The following is an 18,668-nucleotide window of genomic DNA, read 5'->3' as shown; positions in this document are numbered from 1 at the left end:
TCCATGTCGCAAAATTAACCACTTATACAGTATATTACGACTTTCCAGCTTTAATGGTGGAAGAAGGTACCCTTTCATGTATAATTCCAGGCACTAATGGGCACTTGAGTAGAACCAACGATGTTCTGAAAGCTGGATTATAAGCTTCCTCACGTAAAAGAATCCAATGTTCCTGTCAGAATTCAAACCCACAGCAGTGAGGTGCAAGTGGTTTGAATTCAATGACCTGAACCACATGGCCACAGATGCCCACCAATATTGTTTAAAGTCTCTACAGATTGAGCTAGCCTACCTGAGGCAACTAATACTTCTTCTCAGTCAAAAGTATCTTTTACTTACTACCATAAACAGTTTTCAAAAGAAAGTTTTAAGCACCCATTTACACAATAAATAGTGTATGTAACTTTGTTTTCAGAATTTGTTCTTATAATTATTGTTTTATGTATCTGTGCAAAAAGGATTTACATAAGCTGTAACCAACTTACTTCCATTTATAGTAAGAGCTGTCCATAGGACAACATGATCTACTATTCTCAGTGTCTGTTAGTAAAACAAGAGCCTAGATTATGTAGAAAGTTCTAAGTTCAAAAAGGGCCATAATTCTGCCAAAATCCATGTTAGAGTTAATGGCCTTGGAGAGTGTTTTTCTATTATGCCCTAAACCCTTTCCCTTCAGTAGTTTTGGAGATACCAGCTTGCATGCAAAGATATAATCATTGAATGTGATGCCAAAGCCTGTTCTGGCAATTTAAAGCAGTACAAACATTATAAAGAAAAGAGAACAAACGTATATTTAGCTTAATGACTTTAACCACATGTCTAAATATCTACATTTATTTCTACATGCTTCATATCTTACAACACAGATATTTATGAAATACCGCTATGAACAAAAAAAGAACTAGAAATGTGTCGTCACGCCACCGATGCCCCCGCATGCAGCCAAAATTTCAGATGTTATAATATTTAGTTCCAAATATGTTTGCCCAAATTATTTTTTTCATTTTAAGTTCAAAGCCCTTAAAACTATTCAATGTTAACACACACCATTTTTATACAAAGTTCAAGGCACTGAAACTATTCAGTGTTTACCTATATTACCTGCATTTTTCTAGCCAACTTAATGGCTACATACATTTCCACAAAAGTATGAGTGCTGAAACTGAAAATTCAAAATTTTTCCAACATTCAAGGGAGATACCTTTGTCCAAAATCATTGAACCACGACCAAATTCAAACTTGAACTGCTTATTTCTAAGATGTATCTATATGTCAAATTTGAGTTGAATTACGGTGTACAACCATTGGGGAGATAATGGACTGAAACTTAAAATTTCTGATTTTTTTTTCAAAGTTCAAGAGGGATAACTCTGTCAGATATCATCAAACCATGGCCAAATTGGAAATTGACCAATGCATTTTTATAACATATCCATATCTTTGAGTTGAATATGTACAACTGTTGGGGAGATAATGAATGGGAACTGAAAATTTCCTTTTTTTCAAAGTTAAAGGGGCATAACTCTGCCAAAAATCATCCAACCATGACAAAATTTGAACTTGACTTGCGTATTTATTTATGCACCCATATGTCAAATTTGAGTTGAATGTGTAATACCCTAGAGAAGATAATGAAAGGAAACTGAAAATTTCAAATTAATTTCAAAGTGAAAGGGACATAACTCTGCCAAAAATCATCGAACCATGACCAAATTCAAACTTGACCTGCGCATTCCTTTGACATATCCATATGTCAAATTTGAGTTGAATATGTAACACTGTTGGGGAGATAATGAACAGAAACTGAAACTTTCATATTATTTTCAAAGTGAAAGGGGCATAACTCTGCCAAGAATCATGGAACCATGACCAAATTTGAACTTGACCTGTATTTTCTCATGACATATCCATATGTCAAGTTTGAGTTGAATGTGTAATACCGTTGGGGAGATAATGAACGGAAACTGAAAATTTCATATTATTTTCAAAGTAAAAGGGGCATAACTCTGCCAAAAATCATCAAACCATGACCAAATTCAAACTTGACCTGTATTTTCTTATGACATATCCATATGTCAAGTTTGAGTTGAATGTGTAATACCGTTGGAGAGATAATGAACGGAAACTGAAAATTTCATATTATTTTCATAGTAAAAGGGGCATAACTCTGCCAAAAATCATCGAACCATGACCAAAATTTGAACTTGACCTGTATTTTCTTATGACATATCTAAATGCTAAATTTGAGTTGAATGTGTTCTAACCCTACTAAGATAATGAACGGAAACTGATGATGACGGGATGAAGGAATGACGGAATAGGGTAGCACTATATGCCCCAGCCATTATATGGCGGGGGCATAATAACCAAGTCATAGCTTTAAATGACACATTCCCCTATTTATATAAACATTCCCATAAATTTTCAATACAATCTAACCAATCACCTCGTACAAAACGATTGGGACAGAATGGCAGACAAGATACAACATTTCAATACACCCTCATTCTGATTTCATCACAGTGGGATAAACAGACTTGTATTTACCTGATCTAGTTCCATAAACAAGGCTTGCTGTCTTGGCATGGTCACAGCTACTTTCTTGATATTTTCTGCATGCCCTCTAGAGCCTGTTGACCCACTTGAGGCCCTAGAGCCTGGTGTCTGGGCCATCTTTGACCTGAAAGTTCTTTTGTACTTCTACTTTAACAAGGTACCTCTGCAAAGATAGATGTAACATTATCTTACACTGGTTGCCGGTACAAAAGGAAATTTCTAGCTGGAGGGTAACTGTTTATGGCTTTTAATTGATAGACTTTGCCGATAATATTTGAGTTAGAGATAGAATACAAAAAGAAAAATTATTTGTTTAAAAGAACTAACAATCACTTACCTCATCATTTAACTTTCAGAGTTATAAGTAATAAATTATATTAATGTTATAATTAAGTGATAGTTGTATTTCTACGTATTTGGTACTTAAAACAAGATTGTTATACATTGCAGACACTGGTATTTTCTAGTTACTCTACATTGTATGTATGCTAGCATAATTATAAAATATATAAAAAAAGGTTGTAGTATCTAAATGCATACCACCAACTTGCAAAGTTTCTTTTTCAGCAAATAAAAAAGAATTACATGAGAATTCGTGGACAAATAATAGAAAAGAAGTCTTAAGTCACAAGCCAGTGCTTAAAGTGAAACAGGAAGCAGAGGGGAGGGCTGATTGTCCAGTAAATATGAAGGATCCCAGTACCTTTTCGATTGTAAAAAAGTCAATGCTAAACATGCATGAAAATAATGAGTTACACTAGTTAATCTTGTTAATTAGGCTAGTGAAAATGCCGATCAGCCTTATGTCATAAAAACATATTTCTAGAAAAGAAATAAAGATATTTCTTTTAAACTTTGTATGTTTTTTTTCAGAATAATATTGGACAAAAACAGAAAGAAAAATATTTGGCTAATATCACTTTTGTGAGAATTATTTCCCCTTTTTCATGTTTTTATAACATATGATTTTTAAAGTCCTTAAAACGTATGTTAAATATGCAAAGTGTAAAACAAAATAAGTTAAATAACTTCTTTATGCTCTAATTTATTGCACCTGTCACCATATATTTCATTCAGTTTTCAGAGAAAACTTCAAAGTATAATGTTCAGTGTCGAAGAATTGTCAAAATATAAATGCCCAAAACAGAATTTTTTGTTTGTTTCATTTTACGCCTTTTCTCAACAGTATTTCAGTCATATAGGCGGGTAGTTTCCTAACCATTGTTCCTGGAGAGTTACACCAGTACTACACTACCTTCCTCCGTGCTAAACTACCAAAGCATCTCCAGGGGATCGAACCCACGCCAGAGAGGTAACTGGATTAGAAGTCATCGACTCAAACCCTCGACCACGGAGGCGGTAACAGAATATTTAATACAAATATATAGAATAAAGGTACTGGCACAACAATCTAGACCAAAATGAAGTTGTTGGACACATTTCTATTTAGAATTTTACATTACTATATAATTTTTATGAACTTCAAATATTTTGTTTCTAGAAAATGGGAAAAAGGGAAATATTAAATTCTAACAAAATAAAAGATAACCAAATTATTTTTATTTTGATTTGTATTATATATCAATGCTTAATAAACAAAACAAGTGAGAAAGAAACATATTAGGATGGTCCCCTATGGTACCACTATTCTTATTATTTCCAGCAAATTGTACACATAAAGCGAACTTGTATTTACTATTTTTTAAATTGTGTTTAAATGTCGCATCTTGACTTTAAAATACATATATGTCATTCATAGAATAATTAAATGATTTAAATTAGAAACATCTATGGTCATTTAGTCATGTTTTGAATGGAAGCTTAAACGGAGAGCACTATGGTACCGTGGTATGTAAATTGTTGGTCCTTTCTTGCATCAGTAGAATTTTTTCAACAGAATGACATCACTGCAGTTTCAGCGGACGACCTTCATTTGTCAGAACATGAAATTATCAATTTAACTGGTAAATATGGGATAAAATAAAAAAGTATTTTCAAACACTCGGACAGCTTTGGATTTTCCTATCAATGACAGAAATTTATTTGAAACGAAATATTTCTAACATTTTTTATCCAAATTAAAAGAAGCAGTACTTTGGGATAAAATAAAAAAGTATTTTCAAACACTCGGGCAGCTTTGGATTTTCCTGTCAATTGACCTTTTCGAAAACCTAGCTAAACACCGTTTTAGAGTACGTTACAGATTTAGCTCCGGGGGATTACACCAAATGAAGTACATAACACAGTTACATGATATTTCTATTTTTCTATCATTATTTTACCGTTTAAGGTTTTCAAAGGTTTAAGCTAGGTTTTCGAATTCGTGAATGACAGAAATTTATTTGAAACGAAAATATTTCTAACATTTTTTATCCAAATTCAAAAAAGCAGCACTTCCACTTTCACTTTAATGGTGGAAACATTCAATTGGTCGGATTCAATGTGTAAAGAAGCACATTTTCTAATTGCACAGGAATGGGCAAGGATGCCGTACCCTCGGGGAGTACTATAATTATTTTACTAGATATATGATATTTTATGTCTTAAGCCAGATCAGGCATTTATCTATCTATCTCTGAGTACTGCCAACCCCTCTTGCGAGTGTTATAGGCAGGAAATAGTGCTCGTCGGGTGTGTTAGTGAAAGGTATGAGAGAAAGTGAAAACCTGAAAATGGACATGATCAGGGCAGTGAGAGACATTGAAAACTTCTAGTCATTGTTAAAATGTTTTTATTAGTAAGGGTGAAAGAAAGATTAAAAAGTAAAAACACAACAAGTCAACTAATGCTGTATCTTAACCTCTGCCTGTTTGTATTGATCTAGAGGCAGGGTAACAATGTTCCTCTTCCTTCTTCTTCTTCCAATATACTGGCCACCTTCAACTAACTGAAGTTTACTGCCAGGTTAATGTGCAAGACGGAAAGAGTAAAAATAGTGAGGAATATATACAGTGCAGGTTAAAAAGGGACAAGAGTGTGGTTTAGATATAGAGTTGGGACAGATGAGTACGGAATGACTCAACTGTACCGGCTGACGTAGCATCCGGAGGTAGGCTGTTCTAGTCTTTGATGGTGCGTGGGAAGAAGGATTGTTGACAGTATTGTGTACGGCAGTAGGGAATCTTGTAGGATAGGTTGTGTGAATTTCTTGTAGATGTGGAGTTGGAGGGTATGAGTTGTCTAGAGCTACCTTGTTGTTGATGACTTTGTAGAGCATGATCAGTTTGGCCTCATTGCGACATTCTTGTAGTAATTTGGACCTGTTGTGGTACTTGTTTTTAACATACCTTGCAGCACGTCGTTGGACCATGTCTAGACGGTGTATGTCTCCCTTCTAGTGGGGGTCCCAGACAGTGCATACTCCACTGTGGGGCGGACTAGAGCTTTGTAGGCCGTTTCTTTGGTGGAAGTAGAGGCGATGTTAAGGTTTCTTCGCAGGAAGCTGGTGGTACGGTTGGCTTTGTTACAGATGTTATTTATATGTTGGCCCCAGTCTAGGTTGTTATTCAGGGTGCATCCAAGGTATTTAGCTGATGTGACGTGCTCTAGAGTATGACCGTGAAGAGTGTAGTTGTGGCAGATGGGGCTTTTTTTCTTGGAGATGGTGAGGACTTGGCATTTGTCTGGGTGGAATGACATTTTCCATAAAATTTCTCTCCCAGACAGCTAGTTTGTCGAGGTCAGCTTGTAGGGTGGAACAGTCAGACTTGTTTGTGATGGCAAGGTAGGCCAGCATATCATCTGCAAATAGTCGGACGACTGCGTTGAGACCCTCTGAGATGTCATTTATGTAGAAAAGGAACAGACTCGGGCCAAGGACTGAGCCCTGTGGGACGCCAGATTCTACAGACACTGTATCTGAGGTTACCCCTTCCAAGACTACAGATTGGGATCTGTTGCTTAAGAAAGCCTGAATCCACAGGTTGGTCTTGCCTCTGATGCCGTAGTGCTCTAGTTTGTGGGATAAAAGGCTGTGACATACTTTGTCGAAGGCCTTGGCGAATTCCATGATGAGAACATCAGTCTGTTTTCACCAGCCTGTTAAAGCTAATGTTAATTTTGATCTCGAAGATTACAGTCATTATTGTTATGAATGTAACATGGAGAGACATGATTATGAAGCAGTTTCTAATCGCGAAAGGTTTTGTTGTCTCAAAACACATCAATGACAGTGACAGTGTTAAATTTATTTTTAGTTGGCGTCCTGTTGTAAGAAGACGTTTGCAAGCATGTTTTTGCAATAGAGTTTTGTATTGAACTTACAAAAAGAACACTGGTCGATAACTTTCATCAAAGTGTAAACATGCAGAAAAGGATAATCTTTGCAAACAAACTTACAAAAATTATAAAGAAAACACTTCCTGCTTCCGGGTTCTAGCATTTTTTTTTTGTTTCGTGAAAATTATGTATTTCAGTTGAACACCGCTAATTTACTAAAACCACAAAATATACGTATATTAGTGATATAGCCCTTATTTCTATTTAGTGTCCAGCTTTATTTGTCATCCGATGAAAACGTAGGCTATTTCTTAAAAATGACGTGTTCCATTCATAGTCGCCTTCTATTTTTCATAGTGCTTCATAGAACCGCTTTTGTAAAAATAGTGCAGCCATATAACTTGCATTGAACATGTCTAACCCTTGTTTTCCAGCCCCTCTGTTTTTAACATTTTTCATATTCTTTTTTCATCCTCTTTTAAACAACTCTTTTTAAATGTCTTGCGATTTTGACGCGCAGACATGTAGACCTACGTCCCCGCGAGGGGTTTGACATTAGAAAGATAGATAAACATTAAAAAAAAAAAAGGGCCGTTACATTACAGTGTTGTAAATATATCTGTTTACAAGAGTTGAAGCCTAATAAATTCGCCTAATTTTCCAATATAAACTATTCTTAAATTGAACAGCATAACTAACAGGAGAATGTATGGTACGTATTTTTTCCAGAAAGACTTTACGTTCTGTACACTGCATATATCATACTTTATGTATTCTTTTATCCAGGGACCTGCTCATGGAATGTCATGTAATTTTGAAGGTTTCATAATCATTTAAGTATAAACACTTCGCGGATGTTTCAAAATCCTAAATTAATATCCATTTTCATGTCTGAATTTAGAGTTCTGCCTAAGCCGGTGCTAGGGGTGTAGGGGGAGGATGCTGACGGTAGCTTAATTGCATTTATTACTGCCGTCCACGAACAGACTCAATTAAACTCAGTCAGTTACATTTTCAACCTTTCCGATATTAGCAATATTGTATGATAAGTAACTATGCATACACTAGCTTGAGTGATTTTTTAAAATGTTCAGTTATTGTTAATTATTTTTTACATTTTTAAACAAAAGGTTATGTATACTTGAAGCACGACTTGAATGCCATGTTTGAATATCTGTTTAATGTGTTAGAAACTAGAAAATAGAAGTAAATTTAAAGACACACAGACTAAAATATGTAGTGGCCTTTCCCTTTTTGCTTTTTCCTAGGGCAATTGTTGTTTCAAATATAGAATATTTAAATATATGAAATGAATGATTACCGATTTCTATCCGCCTGGCGCCTGGCCTATTGGTAGGAGTTTGGGTACATGGTATGCAAGCAAAAGGTGTCTCATAAGTCAGAAATGGCTGGCCCTTTCAGTAGGGGTGACACTATAATAAAAAAGACCTTTAATAGAAGAATTTAAGTTATATACTAGCAAGGTGTTAAAAAACGAGAACAAAGATCAACGAGGCAAAGACAACGTTCACAGGATGCAGCCACCGATACACTCCAGCCTTAATAGCAGGAAACCACGTTAAACATTATTTGCAGTACTAGGTACCGATTGTTAATTGTGTCAAACTTTGGATTCGAGAAAAACAAAGATGCAACAATTCCCTTCTATTTTACTTTCTTTTGTTATTGTCTTTTCTTTTGATCTCTTACTTTATGTAATTTGCCTGCTACATATCTCTTCCTTCTTCTTTTATTTCTTCATCCGCTTTTCTTATTCTTCTTCCTTTTCGTCATCATAATGATGACCATCTTCTTTCTAAATGACATAATTACATAGTTACTAACCACTTTCGATCATACATACTTTACAAATATACCTATTCAGATTTGCATGTTTCTCAATTAAAGCATGGTGTAATCCGTCATGATGCGGATATTGACTGAAACAACTATAATTGAACCAATAACGTTTATTTATGTAATTTTAACACTGCTTAAAAAAACAAACAGGCATTTAACATGACAGTTATTAATTAAATTTCATCTTCATCATAAATTTTTGTGTCATTTCTTTATTTCATTATTTACAAAACTAACATAACTTTAAAAAGAATGTAAACAGCCAAAAAAAAATTTAAGTCTTCGACTAGGAAAAAGTAGAAATTCAAAAGAAACGTAAATTTGAGGTATAACAAAATATATCATAATGATTATAAATAAGTACATATTCATTTAGAAATATCAAAATAACTCATAGTACAAAGTTAGACTCTTAATAATCAACAGTGCCACAAACACAACAACAATATTGTGGTTGCCTCCAAAGATCAGAAATATAGCATTTTCTCATTGAAAATTCATTGAGCATCAGGAACCTATATATAGACAAAAGATATATTCTGAGTATGTCAGAATTTCGCTTTTATAGGGGAGATAATGCCCATACACAAAATAGCGCAATATCTCAACGCGTAGTGCAATTAGTTGGAATACAGGAACCTACGCAGTCACTCAACATGTTGAAATTGGGGCAACTGGGGCTATAATGATTATTTAACATACTAACAACTGAAAACACTGGTGTTACGCTAATACTTATTGCATTATCTTTGGTCTGACTGAATATCTATAACGCACAACTTTTTTTCAATGTAACATAAATTTAATACATTTATCTTCCGCGTCGTGAATGACTTCGGATATTATATAAGTTTGTTTTTATAACCCAAGTGAGGAAGGTATTTTCTTCCTGTTTGGCAAATCTCCGCATATATATAACTGCGTAAATCGCTCACGATATATGATTGAAATCGATAATCTTTATTTGTTTTACATTGGAAAATGTTTCATTGTATTACATTGGAAAATACTCAAAATGCAGGAGTAAATACGTAACACCATATTTCAGGTATTTTAATACTTTATTATAAAAAAACTAAGTTAATAAACTGCTTATCTTACAGAATTTGCTAAATGTTGGATCATTTGCAATAGAAAATAATTTCTGAAACCTGAAGACAAACAAAGGCAATGATAAAGATATATTCGTATATCAAGTATTTAAATAACGCATCTTGGTTTTAAATGTTTTAAAGTTATATATGAATGACCCGCCATTTTTTGTTTGTGATGTGCCCTTGGTGGGTTCTGTTAGGGGCGGGGACTGCATTTAATTGGTGAATGTTTTTTCTTTTCATTTGATAAATTTAGAGCATCTACAATACTATCAAATCATGAATTAGAGAGGCGATGTTTTAATTCTCTCAGGATATCAGCATACAAATGGGGCATACAAATGGTTGTGTTCCCATGTTTTACAGTCGGACGCTACGCTTTACTCTTTTCAATACTAATACCTTTGAGGGACCTTTGCGAACTGTGTATGATAGACAATTCTTAAAGACATTTGATCTGAATTGTTTCTTCTTCGCCTATTTTCTTGCTTTGTTGAGCGATTATGGATTACTCAAGGTACTTTTATGTTCATTAATTGTGTTATCTTTTTGTATGTATTTACATGATCATCTCTGGGTTTTACTTAATTCTTCTTCTGTAACCTTGACAATTGTTTGAATTTCGCTTGACAGAGAATTTTTATTTACATTGTCTCATCTTATGAAAACAATTGGGTTTGTTGCCGGCTGTTCCATGGCGGTCCCGTACGTTATCCTAACTTAATCATTAAAGTTAAATGTTTATCGTAGACGGTAATTATGTGTAACACATGAAACGAAACTGACAAACTAAACATCTTAAAACGTCACTAAACAAGTGATTAAACCTTAGTTTTAAATGTATCTATAGCTCGATTGTGGTGAAAAGATGAAGCTTATTTGAGTCATTCACGAGTCGACTGTTTCGAAGTTCAGTTGCAATATGAGGAAACATGATCGTGGCCGTTGTAGGTACGGAACCAATTATTTCTGGACTGTGTCACTGTATGGTGTTGATGGCAGTAATCCGTGAACATTAATCCCCCTTGTAAATTTTGCTATTTACGTATTCTGTTATTTTGTGCGCATTAATCTTTTTAAACTATTGAATAGTTCTGCTTCTGCCAGGAGGCGTTGTCAACCAGTATTTCTTTTAATGTTTTTAATTAAAAAAAAAAAGACTTTTGTCATTCATGCATTTTTTTATTTAAGTTTCGGTCATGAGGCTGCTGACGCTAAATTGTTACGTCACTTCCGACCTTAATTCAGTATTGCTTTGTTTATTGATGTAAATTTTTTACTAGAATTGTATTATTTTGATAAACGCCTAGACATAAATATAAAATATACATATGTGAGGATAGAGTTTTTTTATTTAGCAGTAGTTTATCGTTACGGAGTACATCAGTGATACATTTAAATATTGTTTGTTTATATTTTGAGCGGTTATTTCTCTAGTTGTGAGTTAGTGCAATGTCCAATATTTCTTTTTATCTCGTTTGCCTTTTATTAATTCGCTACCTACAGGCATTTATTTGTCAGCATGCCGTGTTTCTTTATGTTGTCTTCAGCGTTATATGTTCCCCCTTAAATTCCCCTACCCCTATCTCCATATTAGCAAACGTCACTCGGTTATTTAATGTATATACATGGTCGATCTCACGTTATCTTCAGTTACTGGTTATACTATTGCATATACATGTACATGTATAAAAAGGTCACAGTTCTGTGTGTATTAAATTTTTTATTTCATTAATCTCGATATATTCCAATTCTAAATCCATTTTTATTTATATTTCAGCGCTAATATGTTCATTGGAGATTGAAACATCATGGAAATGTCTATATTAATGCTGGGTGTCATGGTCTCATGTGTTACACATATTACAGTTAAAGCATCTGAACTAGATGCATACGACCAACAAAACGCCACCACAAACTGCTCCTTTAAGGTATGGGAACAAAGTAAAAACTTCTATGAAAGCAGACTCATTGCATTAAAACCAAATTTTATGCATTTTACACTGGAACTTGGCAACTATACGTACAACTCGACCCCAGGCATTTTTCGTCCACTTCATTGGGTGTGGACTTACTCCTCACCTACGGTGAGTTATCCGTATTTAGCATGGAACATCGATCACGGACTTCTTTCTTTTTCGCTATTGGACGTAAAAACCGTTGTTATTCCGTTTGTAAAACTCATAGTAGAGAACAAATGTGATGTTAACTTTGGGACTTTTGGTACTACATACGGAATTGTTAAAGCCTTGTCTGGTCTTATTACGAATATGTCGAATGAAGATTATCACAGGTATGAGGAAAGTTACTTCTGCTATTTGGCAGAGGCTCCAGGTATCCGAGAGAGAATGGAATATTATGCGGCACTATATTTACTTTATCCAATTTCCTTCTTGAACTATAACTGTTGTGTACTGTGGTACAGCTACTTCGAAGAAAGTTATATACAGAATTGCACAAATGAACAACCGAGTAAATGGGAACAATGCAAGCTAGGGCCATATATTCTCGGAATTATAATTTTTATGTACTTTCCTATTCTCCTGCTTGATGTTTGCGCATGGCTATCTAAAGATGAACACATTATTCAACACAATGTGGAGTTGACAAATGAAATGCAGGACGGGTATGAACCACTAGACAACGACGAAAAGGACTGGGTTTACCTGAATGGAAATCCACCTCTAACTATGTTAGAATCATTCAGCTTTCTGTTTTGTGGTATGAATCGTAACCACCCAGTTTTGGTATCAAGAATTCGGCGGGTTATTTGCATTTTGCTGGCTCCATGCGTCGTTTTCATACAAATTGTTATGTATTCTCACGGTATTGGAACAGCCGAAGCTAAAATAACTGTTAATGAGTTAGTAAATTTTGGAATGCCGATGGGATTTCTTTCCCTTCTTGCAGATAGAAAAGATCGGATTAAAGTATTTGCACCACTGTTTGGAGGACCAGTGTGTCTTCTGATCATGTATTACATTTTGGCACTGGTCTTTCTCGTATTTCCTCGTAGCCTCAAGCAAATTGTAGAACGAGGAATGCCAGATAGTAATATACCATCTCCGTTCTTCCTTCATGTAGACGAGATCATCAAATTATCAATGCTTTCGGAAACAACTGAGCCGGGGTATAAAAATGCTGCCCTTGCCTGCAAATGCAGCATATACATGCTCTTCAACACAATGTTCTGGGAAAGAGTTCTTGAAATTCAAAAAGAACGATTTTGCACGATTCCGTTTAATACTTCAAGACTAATATGTTCTTTGAAGGTTATCGTTTTCCCATTTTATCTATTGTTTTGCTTTCTGGAAATCATTTTATGTATAGTTTTCTATGCGTTACCGGTATTTGGTTTAGTTACAATAATGGTTAAAGGGGCTGTCAAATCATTCTTTATGAGTCGAGTCCGGAGCAGACATGTTTCATTCATATTCAGAAACCCATTATCTATCATGTTTGGAACTATCACTGTTATTGCGATGTTTCTGTTTTTCATTTATTCCGTGTGTTTGATTTTTATAGAAAGTTTTTCATTCATTTCTCAGATTATAATTTTCTGTTTTGTTGCAGTAATTGTTTACCCTTCTGTGGCGTTCGGTTATCTGTTTTTCTTTGTGGTTTTGCTCTACTATATGGTCCGTTTGGTCAAAGATTTCAGCGATGGATACTTAGAGTTGCTGTCGATTGCAGTTGAAAAATCAAACGATTTGTATGGTCAAATTAATCATATGTCTGTATTTAATGGCGAGTTACTTTTGACAAACGTTCAAGTACATGAGATCCGAGGAATTCGTGTCAACGATCAGAGACTTGATATTCCCCAAAATGTTTTACAAAGATTTAATAAGGGCAACAGTGTAAAACGAATTGTTGAGAAGGATAGTATTTTTGGGATTCCAAAACGTTTGTTCGATGTTCTCGTTAAAGTGCACAGACCAGTGCATATACAAGTTCTGAAGATATTTTTTCAACTTGTTTTTGTCATATGCTTAGTCATTATTACAATGAGTATAACTTCAAAATTTGCGACAGGTGCGACTTCAGAAATATCTGACGTCATGCACGTTATTTTCATTGTTACAGTGGGAGCGTTACCGCGCGTTCTTGAAGTTGCTTTCATGAATTCAAGCGAGTCATTAAAGCGTGAAATTTCAATACGACGTATTGAGCAAACAATAAAACAATTTTGGTTGCTAGAAGCAGACGATGGCTTTATAATTGAAGCATAAGGTGAAATCATAGGCATTATACTAAAAGTAACCTGATATATCATAATGAGTGAGAAAAGAAGGTTATCAATCAATTGAATTAAATCAAAGAAATTAAGGTTCCAAATTGTCATAGTCTGGTATCTTTGTATCTCAAAAAGTGATTCAACATCCTGCTAGACTATCTCAAAATCTGATTCTTGAAGTTCCGCTTTACAAAGTTTGGAATCTCTGTATTCTCGTTACCTCCCTTAAGTTATTAGTGAAATAGTTAGGTTACTTTGATTTTAGTTTCCTCCCTTGAATTTCTATTGGCATGGTGTTTGGCATCGTTACATTTCAAAATGTGATTTTAGTTTCCTCTCCCTTGAATTTCTGTTGACATAATTCGGTATCTTGACTTTGCATATCGAAGTGTGAGTTTCTATTGACAAAGTTTAGTGTCTTTGCATCTCAAAGGGAAATTCTAGTGTTTCCTCCCTTGAATTTCTATTGACGTTATTCTGTATCTTTACATCTCAAAGTTTGATTCTAGTTCCCACACTTGTGTTTCTATTGACATAGTTTGGTTTCTTGTATCTCAAAATGGGATTTCTAGTTTTCGTCATTGACGTTACATTTGCATACAGACCATTCCATCAAGCGAACATGTTACGTTTTTGCCCTTTTGAAACCTTGTTAATTATCAATTGGGGGCTACATCGATAATATCCTGTCACTTATGTTTTGAGAATAGATTTAAGTGAAATGATTTGAACATTAATTGCAAACGTGTAAAACTCTTGTTTTGTTTTGTTTTTTTTTTCTCAGATATTAAATGCGCTGTAACATAATACACATTTTCTGCAGTTATCATAATTAGTCATTTATATCACAATAAGTCATTTGTAAAATATATACTCAAGTAACGTTTACTTTTAAATTCTCATTTTTTTTTCATACACAGCTGAATTCTGGGGCACATCAAAATACTTGCATTTAGTTATTTGTATATTTTTAATATATTATGTACTAGTTTTTTTGTAACTATCGGTCTACAAAATATCATGTTGACTACCTTTGCTAATACATGTATAATGACATCATTACGGAAAGAGAGACAATGATGTAAAACCGAATGAAAAATAAGTAAATGGAAACATATAATAAAAGGCAACGTTCAAAGAATATGTATCGCATCAGGCAGATATCCAGTTTTGTACTGATCATGAAATGACTATACATCTTATTCCCGGACAGAACAGTTTTGAAACATATCACGAGCAACTTGTTAATAAAATGGCATGGACAGAAGTAAAAAATAAATAAATAAATAAAAATGACGAAAAATAAGGATAGGGAGGATTATTGATCTCTTTCGTTGCCATTTGTTTCATTTGTTACTAATGCCGTTCGAGTATGGTGAGGAATTGCGTCAAATCTCATATTGTTTATCACAGAGCCATTTAAACAGATAGTTTTAAGCCAGTTTTAACAATGCTTTAAAGATACACAGTATCTTGAATTCTTTGAATGCCACTGAGAGAAGTACTCTTAGAAAGGAGCGGTAATCAGAGCATGATGTCGTCTTGACGTGCGCCGTGACTCACATCTGTAATTATGTAATTATAGTTTATATAGTATAAATATCAAGTAATTATATTATTTGTCGATTTGTTTATCTATGCCCAAATTTGTTTAAATTGTACCTTACAAATTATATGTACATTGTGAATTTTAGTGTATATTTTATAAATGCTATTAACGTCTATGATGCCGCACTGACCGCAAAGGTCAAATTTGCAGCGACACTGACCGTCAATGATGAACATTCCTTATGAAATGAATTACAATAAACTTAAACTTAAACTTGAAAGCATATAAAGCAATTGTCACAACGCAATGACTTTTTTCTGCAAAATATGTTCAAGACTTTTTATCATTAGTCAGTATGCGCTGTACTTATCGATGGATTCAATAAACCTCTTGGTATTGTTGTAAATAAAGTTTCTTTTATCAAATAAACAAAGATTGGTGATTTTTAATTTAATAATTCATTGAAATGATTACAATGAATGTGTATACTCATTTTATACATCGAAATATACCAAAGGCATTCCTTATTCATTTTTTTTCACTTTTGTTATGCCAATGCCATTAAAAGCATGGTACAATATTCATGTACCCACATGGAACAAAGGATTGTTTTCGTTCAAAATTTACCAAATATTATTAAGAGACCATCTTACTAAAAGACAACCTCATGTCAGTCCCTTGCATGGTATTTTAATGCAGTGTAGCGTGTATTAAAATCATTTTTTTTTATTTTGTACCTATCTATATTAAACAGTCTTATCATAGATTATTACGGTAGTATTCGTAATTATGCTTCATCTTGTGAAATTTTTTGTTTTTTACTGTTTTTGTTGTGATATATTTGTAGTGTTAGGCATGCATAGATCTAGTTGTAAACATATACAAAGGTAGATAACATTTTAATCATTCCTGTCACATTGCATAGTAAGGGGTATTTATCTGAGTGTATTGTAAATAAATATTTTAAATTGTTCGTTATCTGTTATAATTCTTTCTTACCAAATGGCACCTGCACAAAATCATTGATAAACGGTTAAAAAAACAACTTGAAATAGCAAACAATATTTTATTAAGAACATTTTATTCAATTACTTTATTATCTTACTTATTTTACTTTTCCATAGCTTTTTATTTTTGGAGCCCTGTTATAGTTTCTAAATGGTTATTTATTAGCCAAACACAAGAACCACCCTTTGCAATCCTGAAAATCTGAAAAAAATGTTAATGAAACAAACAACGGTTGTGAGAGTATTCTTCCACTAGAAAATTCGCCTAATGAATTACATCTTTTTCGCCGATCTAGAAAAGACATATTGTCTCAACGATTATTTTGATTCAGTCTCAACTTTATCTCTTACAGACGACTTTATTTCTAAATAATTTACAAATACGCCATCAGGAAATAAGTGATATCTTAACAACAATGCAAGTTAGTCATAGAATGCTAAAAGAAGCAAGATATTTTGTCAGTGCTCTACTAAGCATTTAATTTAATAGATCTCTACCCTAACTCATCAACATTTGCAACATGATATAAAAGGGCAGTAAAACATACCTTTGAATTATAGACCAATTTCTCATTAAGTTGTGTATGGGTTAAGTGTTTGAGCATTTACACCTTAATAAGCTGATTATACTCATTCATGAGTTTGGGATTTTACATTGTCACTCTACCGTTCGTTATCATCGAATTACTCAGGCTTTTGACAAAAATCCAATCTACATGTGTGATCTTTTGTGATATTTCGAAATGTTTGAGAGGGTTTGGCACAGAAAGGTTTATCTTTGAATTACGCCAATACGGTTTTTGATGAATTTAAATTGAATGAGCGACTGTCTTTAAATCGGCACCAAAATGTTTTTGTAAACTCAACTTTCTCGAGTGAGAAACTAACTTCTGCGGGCATCCCTCAGGGATCCGGTCCGGGTCCTTTTGCCTTTTCTATTCATTGTAAATTATATTGCTGGTAATCTATTAAGCCGCCTCTTTGCAGAAAGTTCGTTGTCAATTTCTTCTACCAGCATGAATTTTATAGACAATACATTAAATACTGATCGACATACTCTTCAAGAATGGTCTCAAAAGTAGCTTATTAAAATATATTCCAGATAACATAGAAGTACATGTATGTCCATCTCTTTTAAAATAGCTGATTAACTTATGTTAAACTTATTAACCCCTTGGACTTACATTAAGTGAAGATGGAAAAATGGCATGAACACGTCAATTATATTACATAAATTACATACGTAATGTATCGAGAGTGAAACCTGTTTTCAAATAACCTGAATGACAGGCCATTTTCACGTGCTAAGTAATGCGAACAAGGTGACTCTGTATTTTGATAATCTTTCTCAATTTAATTAGACACAGCAAATACGTACCGACACGTGTATGGTGTTATTCTTTATTTTGCTTATTTAAATTTTAAGATTGAATAATGGCAAATGCAAATATTAGGAGGCATTTATTAGAAAGAAAGGGGTGGCAGGGAGTAGCAATGGTGAGCAGGGGTAAACATCTGAGGGGGTGAGGTTTGGTGTGGACCATTTCGTTTATCACCCGAGCCGGGTTCCAACAGCACGGTTTCACCCGTTAAACATTTTTGGTGCAGAACAATTTGTGCTACTGAGACTGAGGTGTTTTTTTGGTTATCCAGGACGAAGAAACGTTTGCAACTCCAAAACCCAAATTCGTTCTGACCTTCAAAATGGCTTCAGGGTGCTTTTGTGTCAAACAAAAAAACCATACTTACAATTTTGGCTTTAAATTGGTCTGCGTTTGAGAAGAAAAATGTATACGGACCCCGCTGTCAAAGACCCTCAACATTTAGAAAAGGGGTTGTTTGGGGGTGCAATTGGTAATGGTTCATTTTGATGGTTTGAAAAAGGGCCCCCCCCCAATAACAGCCAATTTTTCCCAAGAGTATTTTGGAAAAGGCCCAAGAAAATTACTCTTTTTTGTACGGGCCCCGGCCCCCGTTTAAGGGGCCATTGTGCATGAAATGGAATGACTACAGGTCCGTATTTGGGCCCGCCCGGGGCCCAGCCAAAAAAGCACCCAGGAGTTTGGTGCCCCCCCTTTGTCAAACGGAGGGGAAAACCATTCCACGGCCCCGCCGCCAAGGGAGAAATTGCAACGGGATGGTCCCAA

At 34.4% G+C, this 18,668-nt stretch overlaps 2 protein-coding genes across 3 annotated transcripts in view; one reads left to right on the top strand and one right to left on the bottom strand.

Annotated features, from left to right (window-relative positions):
* The window catches only part of LOC132746430 (engulfment and cell motility protein 2-like), a 60,444-nt gene extending 53,539 nt beyond the window's left edge, over nt 1–6,905 (bottom strand). Inside the window, exons 1-2 of the mRNA XM_060735561.1 lie at nt 6,820–6,905; nt 2,548–2,719 (exon numbers count right to left, since the gene is read on the bottom strand). Of these exons, the coding sequence (XP_060591544.1) occupies nt 2,548–2,673 (126 nt within the window). The 5' untranslated portion in view covers nt 2,674–2,719; nt 6,820–6,905. The remainder of the gene's footprint in view (nt 1–2,547; nt 2,720–6,819) is intronic.
* A 2,570-nt stretch (nt 6,906–9,475) lies between these two features.
* Nucleotides 9,476–15,210, top strand: LOC132746429 (uncharacterized). 2 transcript variants are annotated; one of them, XM_060735559.1, is made up of 3 exons: nt 9,476–9,682; nt 10,579–10,679; nt 11,509–15,210. In XM_060735559.1, exon 3 carries the CDS (start codon nt 11,540–11,542, stop codon nt 13,958–13,960), a length of 2,421 nt encoding a protein of 806 aa, XP_060591542.1. In that variant the 5' UTR covers nt 9,476–9,682; nt 10,579–10,679; nt 11,509–11,539; the 3' UTR covers nt 13,961–15,210. The 2 variants fall into 2 exon arrangements, with proteins under 2 accessions (XP_060591542.1, XP_060591541.1); XM_060735558.1 differs by lacking the exon at nt 10,579–10,679 and having other exon boundaries at nt 9,482–9,682.
* Nucleotides 15,211–18,668: the final 3,458 nt, after the last annotated feature.

This window comes from Ruditapes philippinarum, unplaced genomic scaffold, assembly GCF_026571515.1.
Source record: "Ruditapes philippinarum isolate M1 unplaced genomic scaffold, ASM2657151v2 ctg623_1_1_1_1, whole genome shotgun sequence".
Taxonomy (NCBI): Eukaryota; Metazoa; Mollusca; class Bivalvia; order Venerida; family Veneridae; genus Ruditapes; species Ruditapes philippinarum.
Note: the sequence above shows the minus strand (reverse complement) of the source record. Positions and strands in the feature narration are given on the sequence as shown.

Excerpts from the sequence above, each read along its gene's own strand:
- LOC132746429 (XM_060735559.1), top strand. The coding sequence starts at position 11,540 with ATGGAAATGTCTATATTAATGCTGGGTGTCATGGTCTCATGTGTTACA.